The sequence below is a fragment of the Tribolium castaneum genome, chromosome 3 (genome assembly GCF_031307605.1).
Source record: "Tribolium castaneum strain GA2 chromosome 3, icTriCast1.1, whole genome shotgun sequence".
Lineage (NCBI taxonomy): Eukaryota > Metazoa > Arthropoda > Insecta > Coleoptera > Tenebrionidae > Tribolium > Tribolium castaneum.
Genome location: NC_087396.1, coordinates 11529213 through 11546041, shown reverse-complemented (window position 1 = coordinate 11546041; position 16829 = coordinate 11529213). Strand labels below are relative to the sequence as shown.

Below are 16829 nucleotides of genomic sequence, written 5' to 3'. Positions count from 1 at the left end.
AATGTTTTGCAGCAGATACTAAGATATAATAAAATGTTTTGACAAAGGTGATCAAAAAATATTTACGATACCAATCGGTTCGTCTGAAAGACTACAGCCTGTCTGCAATAAATGACACTATAGCTTGCCAGAGTGATAAGCTTGAAGAATCCTTGCAGTGTGGGGTAATCATAATATAAATTTAATGGTGTACAAAGAAAACGTTGCTTCAATGGTCTGTATAGTACCGCCATCTTTTTTTTTGCGTTTTTTTGTAATAGTTCGTTTTTTAATGTACACCCACATTTACATTAACACTTTCTTATGAAACTAAGAATCACCGAGACTTTTTTAAAAATTATACAGAGTTGAGCAAAAATATAGAATCACGCGTTTTGTGCCTAAACCATGAACTTAGTAACCAGTACTAGTAAAAACTAACCTTATCAACTTTTTTAAAAATGTGATCAATTTTCAAGAGTACATTTTTTCGAAATTTCTTTCAGATTAAAAATTATTTTTTTTGAATTTGATAGAAGAGATTGTATTCATGGATGTCCTTAGTTCAAATTTTTTGCTAATGTGAACATCCATAGACACAATCATTTTGACTTTGATAAACCTTCGTAATGAGCTTTGAAATGCAAATTTAATAGTTTATTTCTATAAAACCACTGGTTTAAAAACAATATTACTGAATTTGAAGTAATTTAAAAAAAAAACTGTCGTTGTGGAACGCTATTTAAAAAAAAAATACTCAAAAACATAAAGAAATTTCGAAAAATTTTATGCGTACTCACATTTGTACTTTTGTACAAATTGGTTTTTTCGTAAGGTACATAGTTTATGCACAAAACGCTTGCTTCCGTACTTTTGCTCATACCGCTAAATTTTTATACAAATGTTTGACAAAGCTACATCTCTGATCTCATTTTGAATGAGTTCTATGTTCACACATTTGCCTAAGCTCTCTATCATAATATTCATAATTGATGAAAATAGCTATTTTAAACAGTTTTTAAACGAAGTTACCAAATCTATAAGTTACTTTCTAAACAACTGCAAAAAAACTACACTAAATACTTCACCATAAAAGAAATACTTGAGATAGTTAGAAGTTACCACAAATATAGCAATAATTATTACTTCTACTGCTTACTTGAGTCATACTTTAAGAAAAATTCAAGTAGATGACTTACTTGAAGTAAAATCTTTGTGATTAACACCTCATTTTCACATTTTTTGTATTGTTCTTTAGCTGTAACTGTAATGAAAGTTTTAAATGTGTAGACCGAGTGTAGGACATTTCTTTTTGTCATGGTATCGCATAATTACTCCATCACAATTTAATTAATTGGTGTAATAAATTATTTACCTGTTATACGCGTGTAAGTTCATTAATAGTATTATTATCTACATTTAATAAAAATCCGGATGATTTAGAGTGTTTTTTGCACCCCTTTTTCTACGCTCGCAGAAGCATATCTTATTCACCTTTATCCGAAATCATCTTGAATGGATTATGAGCCTGTACCTATGTTCCATTAATGTGGAGTTTAATAGGATTATGAATTTATCTTGTGTTGTCATTTTATGGTAGGGCAATAAAGCGGAAATGTTAATGAAAAATTTACATTTATGATAGTTCCGCCAAAGTTAATACAGTGCAAGCTGCTCTCGTGCTTGCTAGTTTTCGGCGTGCCCTAAACATCGGATGAATAAAAAATGCGGTTAGATGAACTCGGCTCCCTTGTCAGGGCGACAGAATGAGTAATTTGTCGATTTTTTAAGCAGTTCCTCGAGTGTACGTGATTTGGGGCTGTTTGATGGTTAGCAATTTCAATAATCTGGCAGTTTCACCGCGGGCCGATCGTTCTCGTAACGGTAACGAGTGGCGAAGTGCTCTTCGCCGTGTTTTATGCCGGTTTTAGTGGTGTTTTATGTGCAGGGGGCCGGCATGACGGGTCCAGATCGGATCTTTTCGCTCTTGTCACAGTGACACTGGTGAAAAATCGAAATGCCGCTTTTTGCGCCACCGGACGGTGGAAAGAAAGAGAGGAGATCTTAAGTAGTGATAGAAAAGCTAAACGGCAATAAGTTCTTATCCGAAAGAGCTAGTCTTGGATCTCGGGATCCATCTACGACTCGTTTCTTGCATTGATATGAGTGCCGGCAGCCGCGGCCCCAGCCAAGACCTCTGATTGTTATTCTATGGTCCGCACTGCATTTACTTTATTGCCCGCTTTACAGCCGTTACGGAAAGATAAAACAACGCGTTTTTAGTTCCGATCGGAAATTCGGGATAAAGCCATGCAAATCTCGCCGAGCGAAATCTGATTGTCCCGAGGAAAAGCGTGAAAAATTTCTGTCGCACGACGGTTTTAATGCAAGGATCACGAATTATGCGTTTCCACAATAGTGAAAATACCGGCCGGTTATGAGCCATAGAAAGAATTTCTTCTGTAATACCAATCTCCGATCTGCATGCTATTTAGATTGCTGTAGCAGAAATCTAACGTTACTTCCTGCCCATTTAGTTTTTTCTTTCCATTTGAATAAATTTACATATCCGCAATTTACGTGTTACAAATTAAATTCCAGGGTGTATTTTTAGGTCTTGTGCGATGGTTTGATTGAAACGCCTTCATGTTTATGCCTTGCGTGTTTTGGGGAGTAGTATCATCACTAAATGGGATGGCCATTAATACCAGCAACCTACTACCAGTAAATTAGGCAATTTATACCGAAACCACGAGCGTCAAAGAAATATTTTACAGCAGGCAAAAACAATATCAGAAAAAATCTGATGGCTGGGTACTTAGCATAATTATAGCATTACCACAACACACACCTTTTAACATTTTTATTTCCTTCGGCGTGAAAAGCTCTCAACATTCCTTATCAATTTTTCTAAATATAGGTATCAGTTCATAAAATGGTGCTGATATTTTTACTTTTAAACTCGGTAAAAATGCACACGTAAAAGTCAAGGATCTGCTAATACGATATGAATAGATATGCCTTACATTTTTCACAAATGTTAATAAGTACGTTATTTTTAACCATGCTATTTAAAGCGACCAGATAACGAGTATTTTTAACACTGAATTTAAAATTACAAAAATGTGATGGTTATCAAAAGATTAATAAAAATTATTCACATAAACATAAAAACATAAACAGTTTTCTTTGGCATTATTATAAGAATAATTCCAAATGCAAATCCAAATACATTTCTTAAGGTTTAATTGCAGGTTTAAAAAAATTCTTTAGGTAAATAAAATTTACGTTAAAAATTAATATTTAATATTTTTATATTATATTTATAATATAATATATATAATATATATATTTAAATTAATATTTTATGTTTAGTGTTATGCGACTCGTGTCTTAATAGTCATTAAATGAGAGTTGCATACACAATTTTTTCTTCTTCTGTGCTTTTATCTTCTATGTTCAAAGTTCAAAATATGGATTTTGGGTACAACGCTTGTTTTTAGTTGTTTAGCATTTAGGTAGAAACGCCTTCCATGTGGTTAGATCTCCGGTGTGCTGTTAATTTTTTGTGGCCGTTCCTCGTAATATCGTTAAATGGCTCTAAAGACAGAACGTAGCAATTTTGATATCACATATATCTCCAGCCAGGGTGTGATGGGCGCTTTCCTGGCAGGTTTTCAGTAGTGTCTTGACGCATCCATCAATTATTCGGTTAGGCTTGGCCTGGTTTGGCCGTATAATTTGCGGGTATATATTTTCGACCACTACCACTTCTTAACCGTCTGTTGTGTTTCGTGAAATCCGTAACTGTCACTAATATCAATAATTTCCGAATGGTTAAGTATAGGCTTCGTGATTTGGCCCCGTGGTCTTATAAACGTCCAGAAAGCGGGTCCACGAACATGAAGTATAGCCGACATTACGGCTTAATAACCGAAATGTGATGGTATGCGATGGTAATTTAATATACCTGTACACGATATTGCGACAGTGTCCATCAGAGTGGACCACCTGCGGCCCGGCTTTCTTGTTCTAATAAAGCTCTGTCATAAATTGGAGGGCCTGACACATGCGGTTGGTCTTCGCATGACGGATATTGTCAATACGGCAGCTACTGGGCTGAGATAAGATGCTATACCATATGTAAATCGGGGTCTTTGAGTAATCGATATAAATATTAATGAAGATGGACTCGGTAATGGAGTGCACTAATGCACCGATGTAGCAGATATCTACAAAGGAAGGTTGCACTGTCTAGTGCCGGTTTAAGAATGTCGTTTTAAATGATTCCGCGTCACGCCGTTGTAATTTCTGAATATCGTGTCTGGGATTGTGTGCCGTTACTTGGACCTTAATTTCATTCAAATTAGAGATTGTCAACCACACGGTATACCTTGGAAATGCGCCTTATTAGAACATTGCATGCACTTGTCGTTACTTCATCAAGTCGGAAACTCGAAAAATACTGATACGTGAGCGAGATTAAGATCATTACCAAATAATTAGCTGCAGAACGATAAGAACTGGAAATTAAACTCCTGATGTAATAAATGATGTATGTCTTCTGAAGACCTGGGCATATAATTATCATCATTAGGGTCAGCGGCCAGAAGACGCCAGAAAATTCCAAATTTGATTGAAAATTTGCTCAACAAACAATGGTTGGAGGAAATTAGATTTATTGCCAAAGAACGGAAGCTCAAAATTAACAGGTTAATTTAAACAAAGCAATTAAACATGAGCTAATTTTCAACGTTCGCTCAGATTGTTATCTTTGTTAATTATTATTGTCTGGATAAATAAATATGCAAACTATTGTTTTAAGAAAGATAATCAGAATTTATGGTTATTAGTTTGATTCATTTAGATCGAATGCACTATAAAATGTTAATCCAGGGATATTTTTTAAAGCAGAAATGAGTTTATGCGCTTATACAAGTATCTAGCCTTTCATCAATTTTATATAAATTACTTTTAAACCAATTCAAGGACTTTCTGTTAGATAATCGCAACGAAAGCTTTCTCGTTTGAATTAAAAATTCTTTCACTACAAACTAAAAATTTTTCACCTGTCTCTGGTACGTAATAATAGGTTGGCTTGAGATTTTTAACGATATTTACTTTTTAGAAATTATTTTGCCTTTTTTTATTTATTTACAATTTGCATTTTTTGCAGAACCAAGAATATCAATAAAGTTTCTTTGGAAATTGTCAGTCACCAATTTATAAATAAAAATAAAATTAACGATCCATTAAGAAGTAATAATACAACTCATTAGTTATTAATAATCATAAATTAATTGTGCCAAGCTGTTAAATTATAGACTTGGGTAAATGGAAAAACTTGATGAGAGACATTCAGAAAATAGACAACATTAATTTGAGATTTAAATTATTTTTATTTTCAAAGCAAATAGAAAAATACACTAAAGGAAAATCACTTGGAAAAGCTAATTACTTTCTTGGCAAAATATGACTGCAGACTGAATTGCGCTGGGTTTTCTGCTCCTGATTTCAAGTAAAAATGTTGCTGGGACATAAAAAAAATTCTTTAATTTTTCTGGCTTAGGCCCGTTGAAAAAGTTAGCCCATCATCTCTTCGTGCCGGCCGGATCTCGTGCGCCCCTTTCCGGGGGTAGCCGGCTCCGGTGCCAGGTCGTTCTCGTCGACTAATTCGCGTTATCTCTCGTCGTCAGTCACGCGTTCGCAGGACAAATCCTCCAATAAGTTAATTAACATCATCGCATGTGCACGATGAAGTTGTCGCACCCATGAGTCAAAAATCGCAGGGCCACCCATTTTTCACGATTTCCTTCTTTTTGGTGGAGAAGGGAAGCTAGTCGGCGGGGGCTCCCAGCATGGCCCTTGCCCTGCCGCGGGGGTCCTGACAGCTCGTAATTAATGTGCAGGTTGCATGTGTTATGGACGAGACCCGCCCTGAAAATTTCCCCCCGAATTACCTCCCGTCGCCCCGCTCGATGAATATTTATATCGACTTGCTGGACACACGCCTCTGCGGTAATCCGGACCATCATACAAGCGTAAATCAACCCGCACGCCGAAATCGCGCCCGAATTATTCCACTTCGACTTTCATAACTCAAATCGACAAAAAGTTTTTTGGAATTTTTTAAAACTCGAAAGCTCCGCTACTGGAGAGCTTTCGTGGCGTTATGCACCATGGCAGGATTTTTGGGGCCATTCGGGCGTATTAGGGCATCTTTTATGCGTTTTCAAGTTGTCTTACAAAATATAAACGGAGTCGTTGTCAATTTTATAGAGCTTGGGGCGTCTGAGACGACCACTAATCTAATCTCAGTGGAAAAAAATGAGTCTGAGGAGTAGTATTATTAAGATTTGAGGCCACATCTTGGATGGTTAATGGTTCGATATTGGGGGCAAGTATAATCACCCAATAAAATTTTAATTAAGTATAAAACCAATTTAAAAAGCATGTGAATGTTATATGTGCGATAGGGAGAATGGTGGAGTCGTTATTTTTCATGAGGTAATAAAACGTCTTACCATGCCTATTTGAATAAAAGTCTTATCTCATCTTTTTATTGCTACAGAGGAAGCGTTTAATTATGTAAAAAATTCGTAATGGCAAGGTGACCGTTCTCACCACAATATGCACTAACGAAAGCATCGAAAGCAACACCGCTGCGGGTTTTCGGTCGATAACTTACAGTTAATTGGGGACAGAAAACGACGGCAGGGATTCAATAAATTGGCAATATTCGCTTGATAATTAGCAAAGTCAATGGAATATTAAATGAAAATTTTTTATTCAAATTTCTTCTGAACAACCAATTATTTGCTGAAAAATTTGAAAAATGTTTGAATTTTGTTTATAAGTGGACTCCCATGTATTGTAAGACTGAAAGTCGAGACATGTAGTATATGAGTAGGTACAAGAGCAACTGCTTTTCTTGCTGGAGAAGTTTGAGAGAAAATAGTGAAACTACAAGTAGTGTGTTGTTCGGATTTACATTTACAAAATTTAAAATCGTGTTATTTAGTTGCCGCACTGGTGAAACTCTTCAACGCGTTTTTCTTCGTTATTTACTTTAACAAACATGAACTTATAATTGCAAGAAGAGCTGCGGTCATTAAAACTGTACTGGGATCAGACGTCGTCATCTAAATTACGTCCGAAGCAGAGTCAGTTTACAAATAAATTGGCGTCTTTAAACGAGTTGTGCGAGTATTATGTGACCATCTGATGGTCAAAATCATATTTTCTCGAGGTACTCTCATCAAGACATGAACGTGTGGGTAAACAAATAAAAGTTGAGTATGTCTTGTAAAAATTTATTCGTGCAATAAATACAGTTGGGGGGCTCTTGATTTACAGTTTTTTCAATAAATGGAGGCGAATTGTAACAAACTACCATGTGTACGATGAGAAATTTATAAGGGAAATTGCATCTAATAAGCGTTATTTGTGTAACAATTTTTTTTGTTTGAAAAAGATTGGCATGTGCGCGACGTTGGGAGCGAGGAGAAATTTCCAAGGGATTCGATCGGGAGTTGGTCTATGTGTCTGTCTTGATTATTTGGACGTGGCAGAATGACAGACAGGCGCGGCGCTAGGCCCGCGCGGTCGGCGGCATGACAGCAGCAAGAACAGTCACTCAAGCAGTAACCAGCCGGAGATTGATAGTCCGAATCAGGGCTAATTGAGTGCTGAAACCGTGATTGATGTAAAAATAATATGTGAAAATCACGGTGACTGGAAACAAATTGTAGAGCGCACGACTGCCACTCTATATACCTGGCATGAGGATTTATGTGAAACGCTGTGGGCCATTCGCATACAGACACGGTGATGAGATGGGACCATTGTGTCTCGTTAATGGCGATACCCATATCTGCAGGTACCATCGACTTCGAAAACGAGCTTCGCGATCCACGCTGATAAATCAAACGCCAGGATAAAAATCAACAGGCCGACGCAATTATCGAACACTAGAGGCCTTTTCGACCGCTCCGCGTGCTATTGATGGCGGAAAACGAACAATCATGGCGACCATCTTCGCCATGGCCTTTTTCGCAAACCAGCTAAATCACTCGGATGGGATCATCCGCCGGCTCCCTTCAAGGAATCCGCGATACTTCAAGCAGATAACGATGCAGGCATAATGTGTACAAAGCTTCAAAAATTAAAAAAATAATAAAGTTTATTGCCACTAACGTATCAATAAACACTACAAAGACTAGATCAAGACAAGACTCATAGTCTTGGTTTTAGTCTTGAAAAGATCTAGTCTTCTATTTGGTCTTGAAAATAAAAAGTCTTGTCTTGTCTTGGACCAAGACCAAAATTTTTGGAGAAACCATCGACAATTTATGTTTTACAAATCTTTCTATGAAATGAGCTAAAAAGACCAAAAGGCACTATTGTTTTGCTTTTTTGATGCTATAGCTGTGTTGCTTCTTGAATAAAATATTTTTGTTTGATAGTCTTTGACATGACCTGACCTGACCTGACCTGACCTGACTTTATGGTTACATTGGTCTATTCTTAATTTTTAGCTAAGTAGCAACAGGTTTGTACTTATTACTAAAGAACATAAAATTTTGCCAAAATTTTTTTGGTGGTTCTATCAAGATTTCTCTTGGTCTAAAATTTTGTTCTAAACTTTAACGTTATACGTAGAGTCTTGTCACAGGCTTGATATTAATTTCTAATCAAAATCGTTACAAAATTAGAACTTTTTTTTCTCGTAGAACCAACCACTTACTAAATTATTTTGTCAATACCTGTAACTAACCCAAATTCGAATTTTTGAATAATTTGAGAAATAAAATAAAATATTTTTTTAAGATTATTTATTTATGACGATATTGAAAAACTTGAGTTGTTATAATTGTAGTTAGTGGTGTTGTACTAAAAATAGTTAAGCCAAATATGACAATATGTGTACAAATGTTTTTTAGTTAAATAAAGTTTAAAGCTTATATACGGAGTATTTTTTTGAAACAACTTTTCCCAATTGTTAATTTTTGTTTTTCTGCTCCAGTCTTATTCTACTATAGGTTACCATACTGAATTTTGAATTCTTATAATTTCCTTTAGCTTGAATGTATTCCTAAATTTATAATTCAAAGAAAGAGGTGTTAAGTAATTTACGATCTAATTCAAAATTGTTTGAAGCAAATTCTTTCCAATTTTCCGAAAAGCTTAGTTGTTGAGTTAGCATGTAATTAGCGATTTGCTGAAAGTCGATTTCAGCGTACCTTTCAGCGGGCTGTAAAAATGCAGAGTTGGCTTTGAATGGGCTGGTGTCTGGTTGGATGAGACCACCGATGTGATTTTTTTCAGAAAAAGAGGTAAGGTTGTGACAGAAATTAAAGGTCGTTTTTTAGCTCGGCAAGTTGCAAATCCGACTCGTTTATGTTGAAGGTAAGAAAAATGGCTCCTGTAGCAGCTCTTTATAGGCTGTAGTAGGTGAAAAAAGAAGTAAATGCTTGCTTTCAGAAAATGTACACCGACAGAAATGCCACAAACTCGACTCGGTGGCATTCGCGCTAACAACTAGCAAAAAATACGCGATCCGCACGATGAAGCAATAAACCAACATCTTTAAGACCGAAAATGCGTCACTCTTTCAGGATTAAAATCGTCGCGCTTTGACACGCGCTCGGGAATTTCCCTATGCAAAAACGAGCGGTGATCCCGCTCCGATACGCCTCTTTTTTCTCTTTGGGCCGCGCTTTCTAAAAAGGTAACGTGTTAACAACCCCCATGTTTTTAATTGACAAAGCGAGTCAACGATGTGGTGCAGCAACAATGGGGTGCACTCGAGAGCACTGTTTGTCCGTGCCATTGTGTCGAGGGCCCAATAATCGAGGGAGTTAATGAATGCTGCCGTACACTTGGAGGAAAATGTCGTCTATTGTTTACGACGACACCAGCCTCTCCACTATTATTTATATCTCGCATTCGAGCTCCTTTACACATGTAAACGCCACTAATTGCCACGAACTGGGGACTCTAATTAGCTAGTCCAATCCTCTGCGGCTCCATTTGCCTCTGATTAATACAAATATGGACAATTTAGCCCATCATGATCGAAAATTGCAGACTGCACGTATCACATACATCGTCACAAAAAGAAACTACACCAAATTGGCGGTCTTAGTTAATTTGAATTTATTTTCTCCCATTTCTGAAGAACGCAGCGTTAGCGCCTTTTAAGTGCCGCGATTGCTTTTGTCACATGTACTACAAAGGTTGTTTTTAACGATGAAGATTGCTGGGAATTAATGAGGCGTGAAGAAAGGAAAGGACGGATTGTTTAAACCGATTAAAGCAATAAAATGTGAAAAAATGTGTCCAGTTACAACGAACGAATCTATTAAAGAAATAAATACCTCTACTGTTATGTTTTGAATTTTATTACAACACTTTTTGTTGATGAAGAAAGATCCAAAAGTAAGTCAACTTTTTATCTTTAGAAAATACAAGTAGGATGCAAAAATCAATTAAGAACTTCTCGTATTAATTTGAAGCATTGTATTTCCGGCAACAATTTCGTTTTGAAAGGATTGTGGGCTTCCCCAGACGAAGACAAATAAAAAGATTGACACGAATGTATAATTAAGAGCACTAACGTAAGATAATGAATCTTAACTAGTTGAAAAATACTTTCTTGTACTAAAAATAATTGTTCACTAATATTTGACCTAAATTTACAGAGAAAGGAAAAATATTGGTAAAAGAGTGAAAGAATGTGTCGATTATATTAGATTGTTTTCCAATAATAAAGCATGAAATGCAAAAATGAGCATTTATGATTAGATTGGCAATAAACTTGATAGGTATATAGCCTGTAATAAATGTGCATAAATATTGACAATCTATTTTATTAAAGAAAAAGTTGTCGCTGAAATTGAACAGCAAAAGTTAATTATCTCTTACGTTAAAAAAATCTGAATGCAAAATCAGAAACCCATATTTAAATAATAATACAATAATGTGAAACGAAAGCACTTTTCTGGTGAAACCTCATTGAAAATTTGCAAATTTGGGCGATCAAAATTCATGCGAATCTGCCTTTCGCTTCGTTATATTTCTCCTAATTGCTTCTAATTTTCGGTTTTGATGCTTGACATCACGTTGAATAAAATGTAATGAAATGTTTAGATTATCATCGAATTATCATAAATTTCTTGACAGTGGAATGAAACACGTCGGTTTAGGCCAAGATTGTTGCATGTGCAGCGTAATAACAGCAATTAGCCAATTAGTGCATACGTTTTTGTGGGCATAATCTGTCAGCAAAAGCGTCCGTTACCTGGCACTCGCGCAGTGTCCCCTTTAATTCCCTTAATTAATTACTTAACGTCTGTAAACATAAAACGTGGAATAACGTTAACACTTCTTCAGGTTCAGTGACAGGTGACGAAAAGCTCACATAAAGCCAGTGTTTTCTCTTCTCTTGAACAACGGCTGTCTGATCCTTCGATAACAGCCTCGTAAAAATTAGTACCCACAAGGTCCTCTAATGAATGGGGTAGTAGAGATAAAGCGAGGGAGGAAATGACATGACGACGACTGCGACAACAACGGACGGACAACAAAGTTAATCTGCATTTTAGAATTAAATGGTGGCATTTTGGATTTGCATAAATCGGGGGCGAGGATTAAAACTCGAACCCTTTCTTCTCATAATGGACGCTTTCATAACTTCTAAATGATACCGCTAAAGACGCACCTGATGATGTCGTTATACAGACGTGGATTATTTTTAACGGATTTCGGCTAAATTTCGCACCGCCACTAATTAAATTATAATTGGATGATTCCTGAGAGTCGCGCCAAGCAATTAGCTGCGCAAATGTTGCCACAAAAAACAAGAATTTTCTCTTTTGCCTTCCATTAAATTTCTATTGCTGGACGCGACTGCTGAATTTATGTGGAACGATGACATTTATATGAAAGTGAAAATGCGCCTCTATGCATTTTTTCTAAATTTAAAACTGCGCTTTAGAAAGGCTATACTCATTTTCCATCGTAACTACAAATCATGACGAAACCCTTTTATTCACTCCGATTAATCTCTTTTTTCAAGCTGTCCCTTCACTCGCATCTTGCTTGTCCTTTTTGAAGTGAAATCGTTCATAATTTCAAAAAGTGAAATGTCTTTTTTTCTGGATTAGAATCTGGGATATCCGTTTAATGTGAGTTACAATTTCACGGTCAGTGCTCCGGCGTTCAAGTCGTGTGAAAGTAAGAGTTCATTTGATGAAAGTCATTTTGTAGATCAGTTAAATTCGAGGGTTAAGTTCGAACGAAAAAATCAAATTGAAGAAAACAGACACAGTCTTTAATTATAAAAGTAAAAAAGAAATAACAACAACAACAAGAAATAAAATTAATCAACAAGAAACGAAATTGGACCTAATGCCATCCGCCGCCTTCGTGTCCACCTTCTCCACCGCCGCCGCCGCCGCCGCCACCGCCTCCGTGTTTGCCCACGTGGTGGTAGACGTGTTTGTAGATGGGCACATGGACGGGGTAGGGCTTGTTGATGTGGACCGGATGGTGTTTCTCAATTTCAATCTTGTATGGTTTTTTGACATAGACAGGAACGAGTTTCTCCACCGTAATGGGAACCTTCTTTTCGATTTCTTGTGGTACCAACTTGTAGATTGGTATTGCCACCGGTTTGGGCACGGGGATGCGGACGGGATAAGGCTGCGGGACCGGGACCTTGATGACCTGGGGCACCGGGACCCCCACGGGATGGGGAACGGGCACTCCGACCTTCTTGACCACGTGGATGGGGACGGGCTTGGTGTGTTCGATGGTCTTGGTCGGGATCTCGTGGTGCTCGTGGCCGCCGTCTTGGCCGCCGAAGTCGACGCCTTTCCAGCCGCCCTCCCAGCCGTGGAACTCGTGCCCGCCGCCGCCGCCACCGCCGCCGCCGCTTAGCTCCAGTCCGCCGCCCTCATGGCCCCCGGAGTCGCCCAAGAAGCCGGCTTGGGAACCCAACACTAGAGCGAAGATTACGGTTGCACCCTGCAAGGAAGTGTTAAGACGGCACTAGGAAGAGGCCGATGGACTTACAATGATTCTCATGGTTGTGTACTTGGGTAAGAACGATGATCTGTTTGGATTGAAACTGATGATGAGATCTGGATTACCACAGATTTATATAAGGAGCCATTCGCTATTAAGTGGGGTTGGGTTTTGTGAGTGTGGGGCTTTGCAAAACAATTTGCATTCCTTGGAAGGTCGTATAAATTCATAACAATAAAACAAAGATTAAAAATTAGGTGAAAGTAATAAAATTGCTTTAAAAATTAGTAACTGGGTGGGATTTTTTAAGGCTCTCAATACTTCTATATACAATCACATATTAAATTAGAGCATCTCTCTCCTTTCTAAAACCAACTGACAACATTCTCTGCAAATCTTCGGTATGCTTTGTGACGATCAAGACCTCTCTCACAATTAGAGCATATACGCGAAATTAAACAGAACCCTGAATTTCAACTAAAACTACTATTCTTTTAATTGGAAGAGTTCATTGAATGCCCAAATCCTAATTAATGCGTCTACAGCCGAGCGTTTCTAAAAAAAGTAATACAGTTTTTAAAAATCCATTAAAATCCCCACTGATTCATCTACAAAAGCTCGAATCTTATTATAAACTTGTCAAAACAACTTCTGAAGTTCACATACAACTATTTTGACACGATACATGATCGCTTAGAGCTACCAGAGTTATGTATAATTAAAAGACTTGAAGATGAACGATTTCAGACCGGATTAATCTGAAGGCCAAAATTCATGAATGTTATGTGTTTGTTGTTTTTGCATTACATGTTTCAATGACCCTCACTTTCTCGTTACTTAAAATAAGCACTCAAAGGCAGTATTTTTAAAATGATGTAATCACTAGGTAAGTTTGTTCTATTCATGAATGACAGGTTTGGTAGAATCGCAGCTTACGCATTAGTTAATGAAATCAAGCAAACACGAAGGTCAAGTTTATTTTAGAAAGACCGACTAAAGATAATCATCTGTACTAATTATGTAAAACGAAAAAAACATGAATTTGAATTTTTAGAAATAATTAATGAAAGTTACATTCTCTGAAAGTTGAAGAGGAGGCCAGAAAAGGGAACTAAAGTCGGGAGATGGAAAGGTGAAACCAAAAAAATACAAAAAGTTTGAGAACATATTCAATTTAAATCAGTCGATTGGTGTTAGTAACGTAGCAGAACGTGTTTTCTAAGAGCAGACAGCTCAAGAGAGTACTAACCTGACAACTATTTAAAAAAGTTAATTATGAATCAATGTGAGAATTTGGGTCGATTTTCATACTGTTCTGCTCATTCGTTCTACATTAATTTATGAACGACATAATCAATGAAGTGTGAAATGAGGTGTAAATAGTGGTAAAAAGGACCTTAACCAGCTTCATTTCGTATAAAATTTCATCACTTTCACACAATTTACACATGGTCTTAGGCAAAAAAAAACATACTTGGTAATAAAAGCAACAGCTGTGATTTGCATTCTGCTATTTAATAAAATTACGTTTAATTAGAAATAATTTCGATGCTGTTGCGGTTCACAGTTAAAAAAAATGTGGTTCAATAGAAGTAGACAGTGAAAATGATGTCAACAGTTGGTCAGTGTCATATTTATTTCTGTGTACAAAAATATTTAAAAATGCAGTTCCTAAATAACTTTGTAGAAGTAGAAATAATTTAATAAAATTAATTATTTTCTTGGCAAGCACATGCGCTTATAATAACTTAATGTGATTTGGGTTTTATATATATTTTGTTGCGTGTCGATTATAAAAACCACGGGTTATTAAACTCTAAAGCTAATAACACATATCCTGACACCATGACTTAACATCTTAATTTATTTGGACTTCTCCAAATTATTTTAATTACATATTGGGTTTGCAGTAATTTAAATTTTGCTTTGTTATTAATTAATTTAAATCACTTTACGTAATCTAAATGAAAATCATTTTGGTTGTATTAATAATAATAATAATAGCAACTTTTATTTTTTCATAAATATTCAATTAATGTGATCAACTGATAAATTGATAACACTTTAGACAAACAGTTGATCGCAAATAGAAAATGGTGTTTCGTAATTCGGTCGTAAAAATTTTGTTTTAATAATAATGTTTTTAAAAGAAAAATTTTGCCGCTAGGCAAGCAATCAAGTTCAAAATCTGTCGCAATATCGTAAACGTTGCTGAGAGTTCAAGGATAAAAATAAATTCGTGAGGTATAAGAAAAATGTTTATTTGTACAAAATTCAACAAAACGTAACAATAACAACAAAATGATCGCGATGATAAGTTAAATGTTGATGATAAAGAAATGGAAATGATCAGATGAGCCTAATTCGACGCTTAATGCCATCCATGACCTCCACCACCGCCTCCACCGCCGCCGCCGTGTTTGGGAACGTGATGGAATACGTGCTTGTAAACAGGGATGTGAACTGGATAAGGTTTTGCGATGTATACAGGATGGTGCTTTTCAATTTCAATTTTAACGGGCTTTTCGACAGTGACAGGGACTAATTTCTCAACGGTGATTGGGACCTTTTTTTCAATTTCTTGAGGAACCAACTTGTAGATAGGGATAGCAATAGGTTGCGGTACCGGAATATGGACAGCATAAGGTTGGGGAACGGGTATTTTAAAAACTTGAGGTACAGGTACTCCCACAGGATGAGGAACAGGAACTCCAATCTTCTTCACAATATGTACCGGGACAGGCTTAGTGTGCTCAATAGTTTTGGTTGGGATGTGATGGTGCTCAGACCCTCCGTCAACACCGTGGTGCTCAAACTCATGATGACCTTCTCCTCCTCCTCCCAGCTCAAGACCGTGACCTCCTCCACCAAGTTCAAGTCCGTGGTGGCCACCTTCTCCTCCACCTCCGCTGCCCCCTAGCTCCAAGTGACCGCCGCCTCCACCCAGATCAAAATGACCGCCGCCGCTGCTAAGTCCAAAGTGTCCACCACCGCCTCCGCCGAGCTCGAGGTGGCCACCACCGCCTTCGCCGCCCTGTTCCAGGTGGCCGCCGCCTCCGCCACCCTCCTCCAAGTGTCCTTCACCTCCTCCTCCTCCACCAATGTCTAACTGGTTTCCGCCGCCATGCTCCAAGTGCCCTTCACCACCCTGGTCGCCGCCTCCGGAGTAATCATAACCACCGCCACCGCCCGCACCATGATCGAGGCTGCCTGCGAATCCGGCATGCGCTATGCCTGAAGCCAATGCCAAAAGGATGCTGGCGCCCTAGGAAAAACAGTCAATTTCCAAAAGAATTATTCGGGATGTGACACTCACAATAAATCTCATGTTTCCACACTTGAGGCGTCGAATGAAAGTTAAATGAAACTGATGATGCGAATTGCGTGCAGCTGTCTTTTATAGATACTGTAAGGTGGGGCCATCAGTGAAAGGTTTTCTCCGATGTAGAGTACAAAATTAATAAAAATGTGCGACCCCTCAATGAACGGTCAATAAAAAAAATAATGCACCAAGACGAGAGCGTTGGCCTTTTCTGCGATTGTTGTTGACCAAAGCTTTTAGTTAAGTGGACCATATCAAGTATGGTGAATTGCCATTGAAAGGCTGCGGACGCTCTCTTTCTCTTTTTTTACATATTTATTATTATTACCTAATCTAGATTAAGTTACCGCGAGAAAAAATCAGGAAATTGGGGAAAACAATTCGGCAATTTTCTCTTATGACACCGATTTTTTCAGTTCTGAATCATCAGTTTCTCGTTGGATTTAATTATTCGAGAAGTTTCTACACTAATTGGAGATTACAGTGGACACTGGTGACA

The 16829-nt window shown here is 37.4% G+C and overlaps 2 protein-coding genes across 2 annotated transcripts; both read right to left on the bottom strand.

The window, feature by feature from the left end:
* Positions 1 to 12291: 12291 nt before the first annotated feature.
* LOC135265714 (chorion protein S38-like) lies at positions 12292 to 13206 on the bottom strand. The gene is made up of 2 exons (XM_064355729.1): positions 13057 to 13206; positions 12292 to 13008 (listed from the first exon to the last, which is right to left on the bottom strand). The coding sequence occupies exons 1-2, from the start codon at positions 13066 to 13068 to the stop codon at positions 12388 to 12390; spliced, it is 633 nt and encodes a 210-aa protein (XP_064211799.1). The 5' UTR covers positions 13069 to 13206; the 3' UTR covers positions 12292 to 12387.
* A 2047-nt stretch (positions 13207 to 15253) lies between these two features.
* On the bottom strand, positions 15254 to 16468 carry LOC663744 (probable H/ACA ribonucleoprotein complex subunit 1). The gene is made up of 2 exons (XM_969779.4): positions 16325 to 16468; positions 15254 to 16273 (listed from the first exon to the last, which is right to left on the bottom strand). The coding sequence occupies exons 1-2, from the start codon at positions 16334 to 16336 to the stop codon at positions 15380 to 15382; spliced, it is 906 nt and encodes a 301-aa protein (XP_974872.3). The 5' UTR covers positions 16337 to 16468; the 3' UTR covers positions 15254 to 15379.
* Between the last annotated feature and the right edge of the window lie 361 nt (positions 16469 to 16829).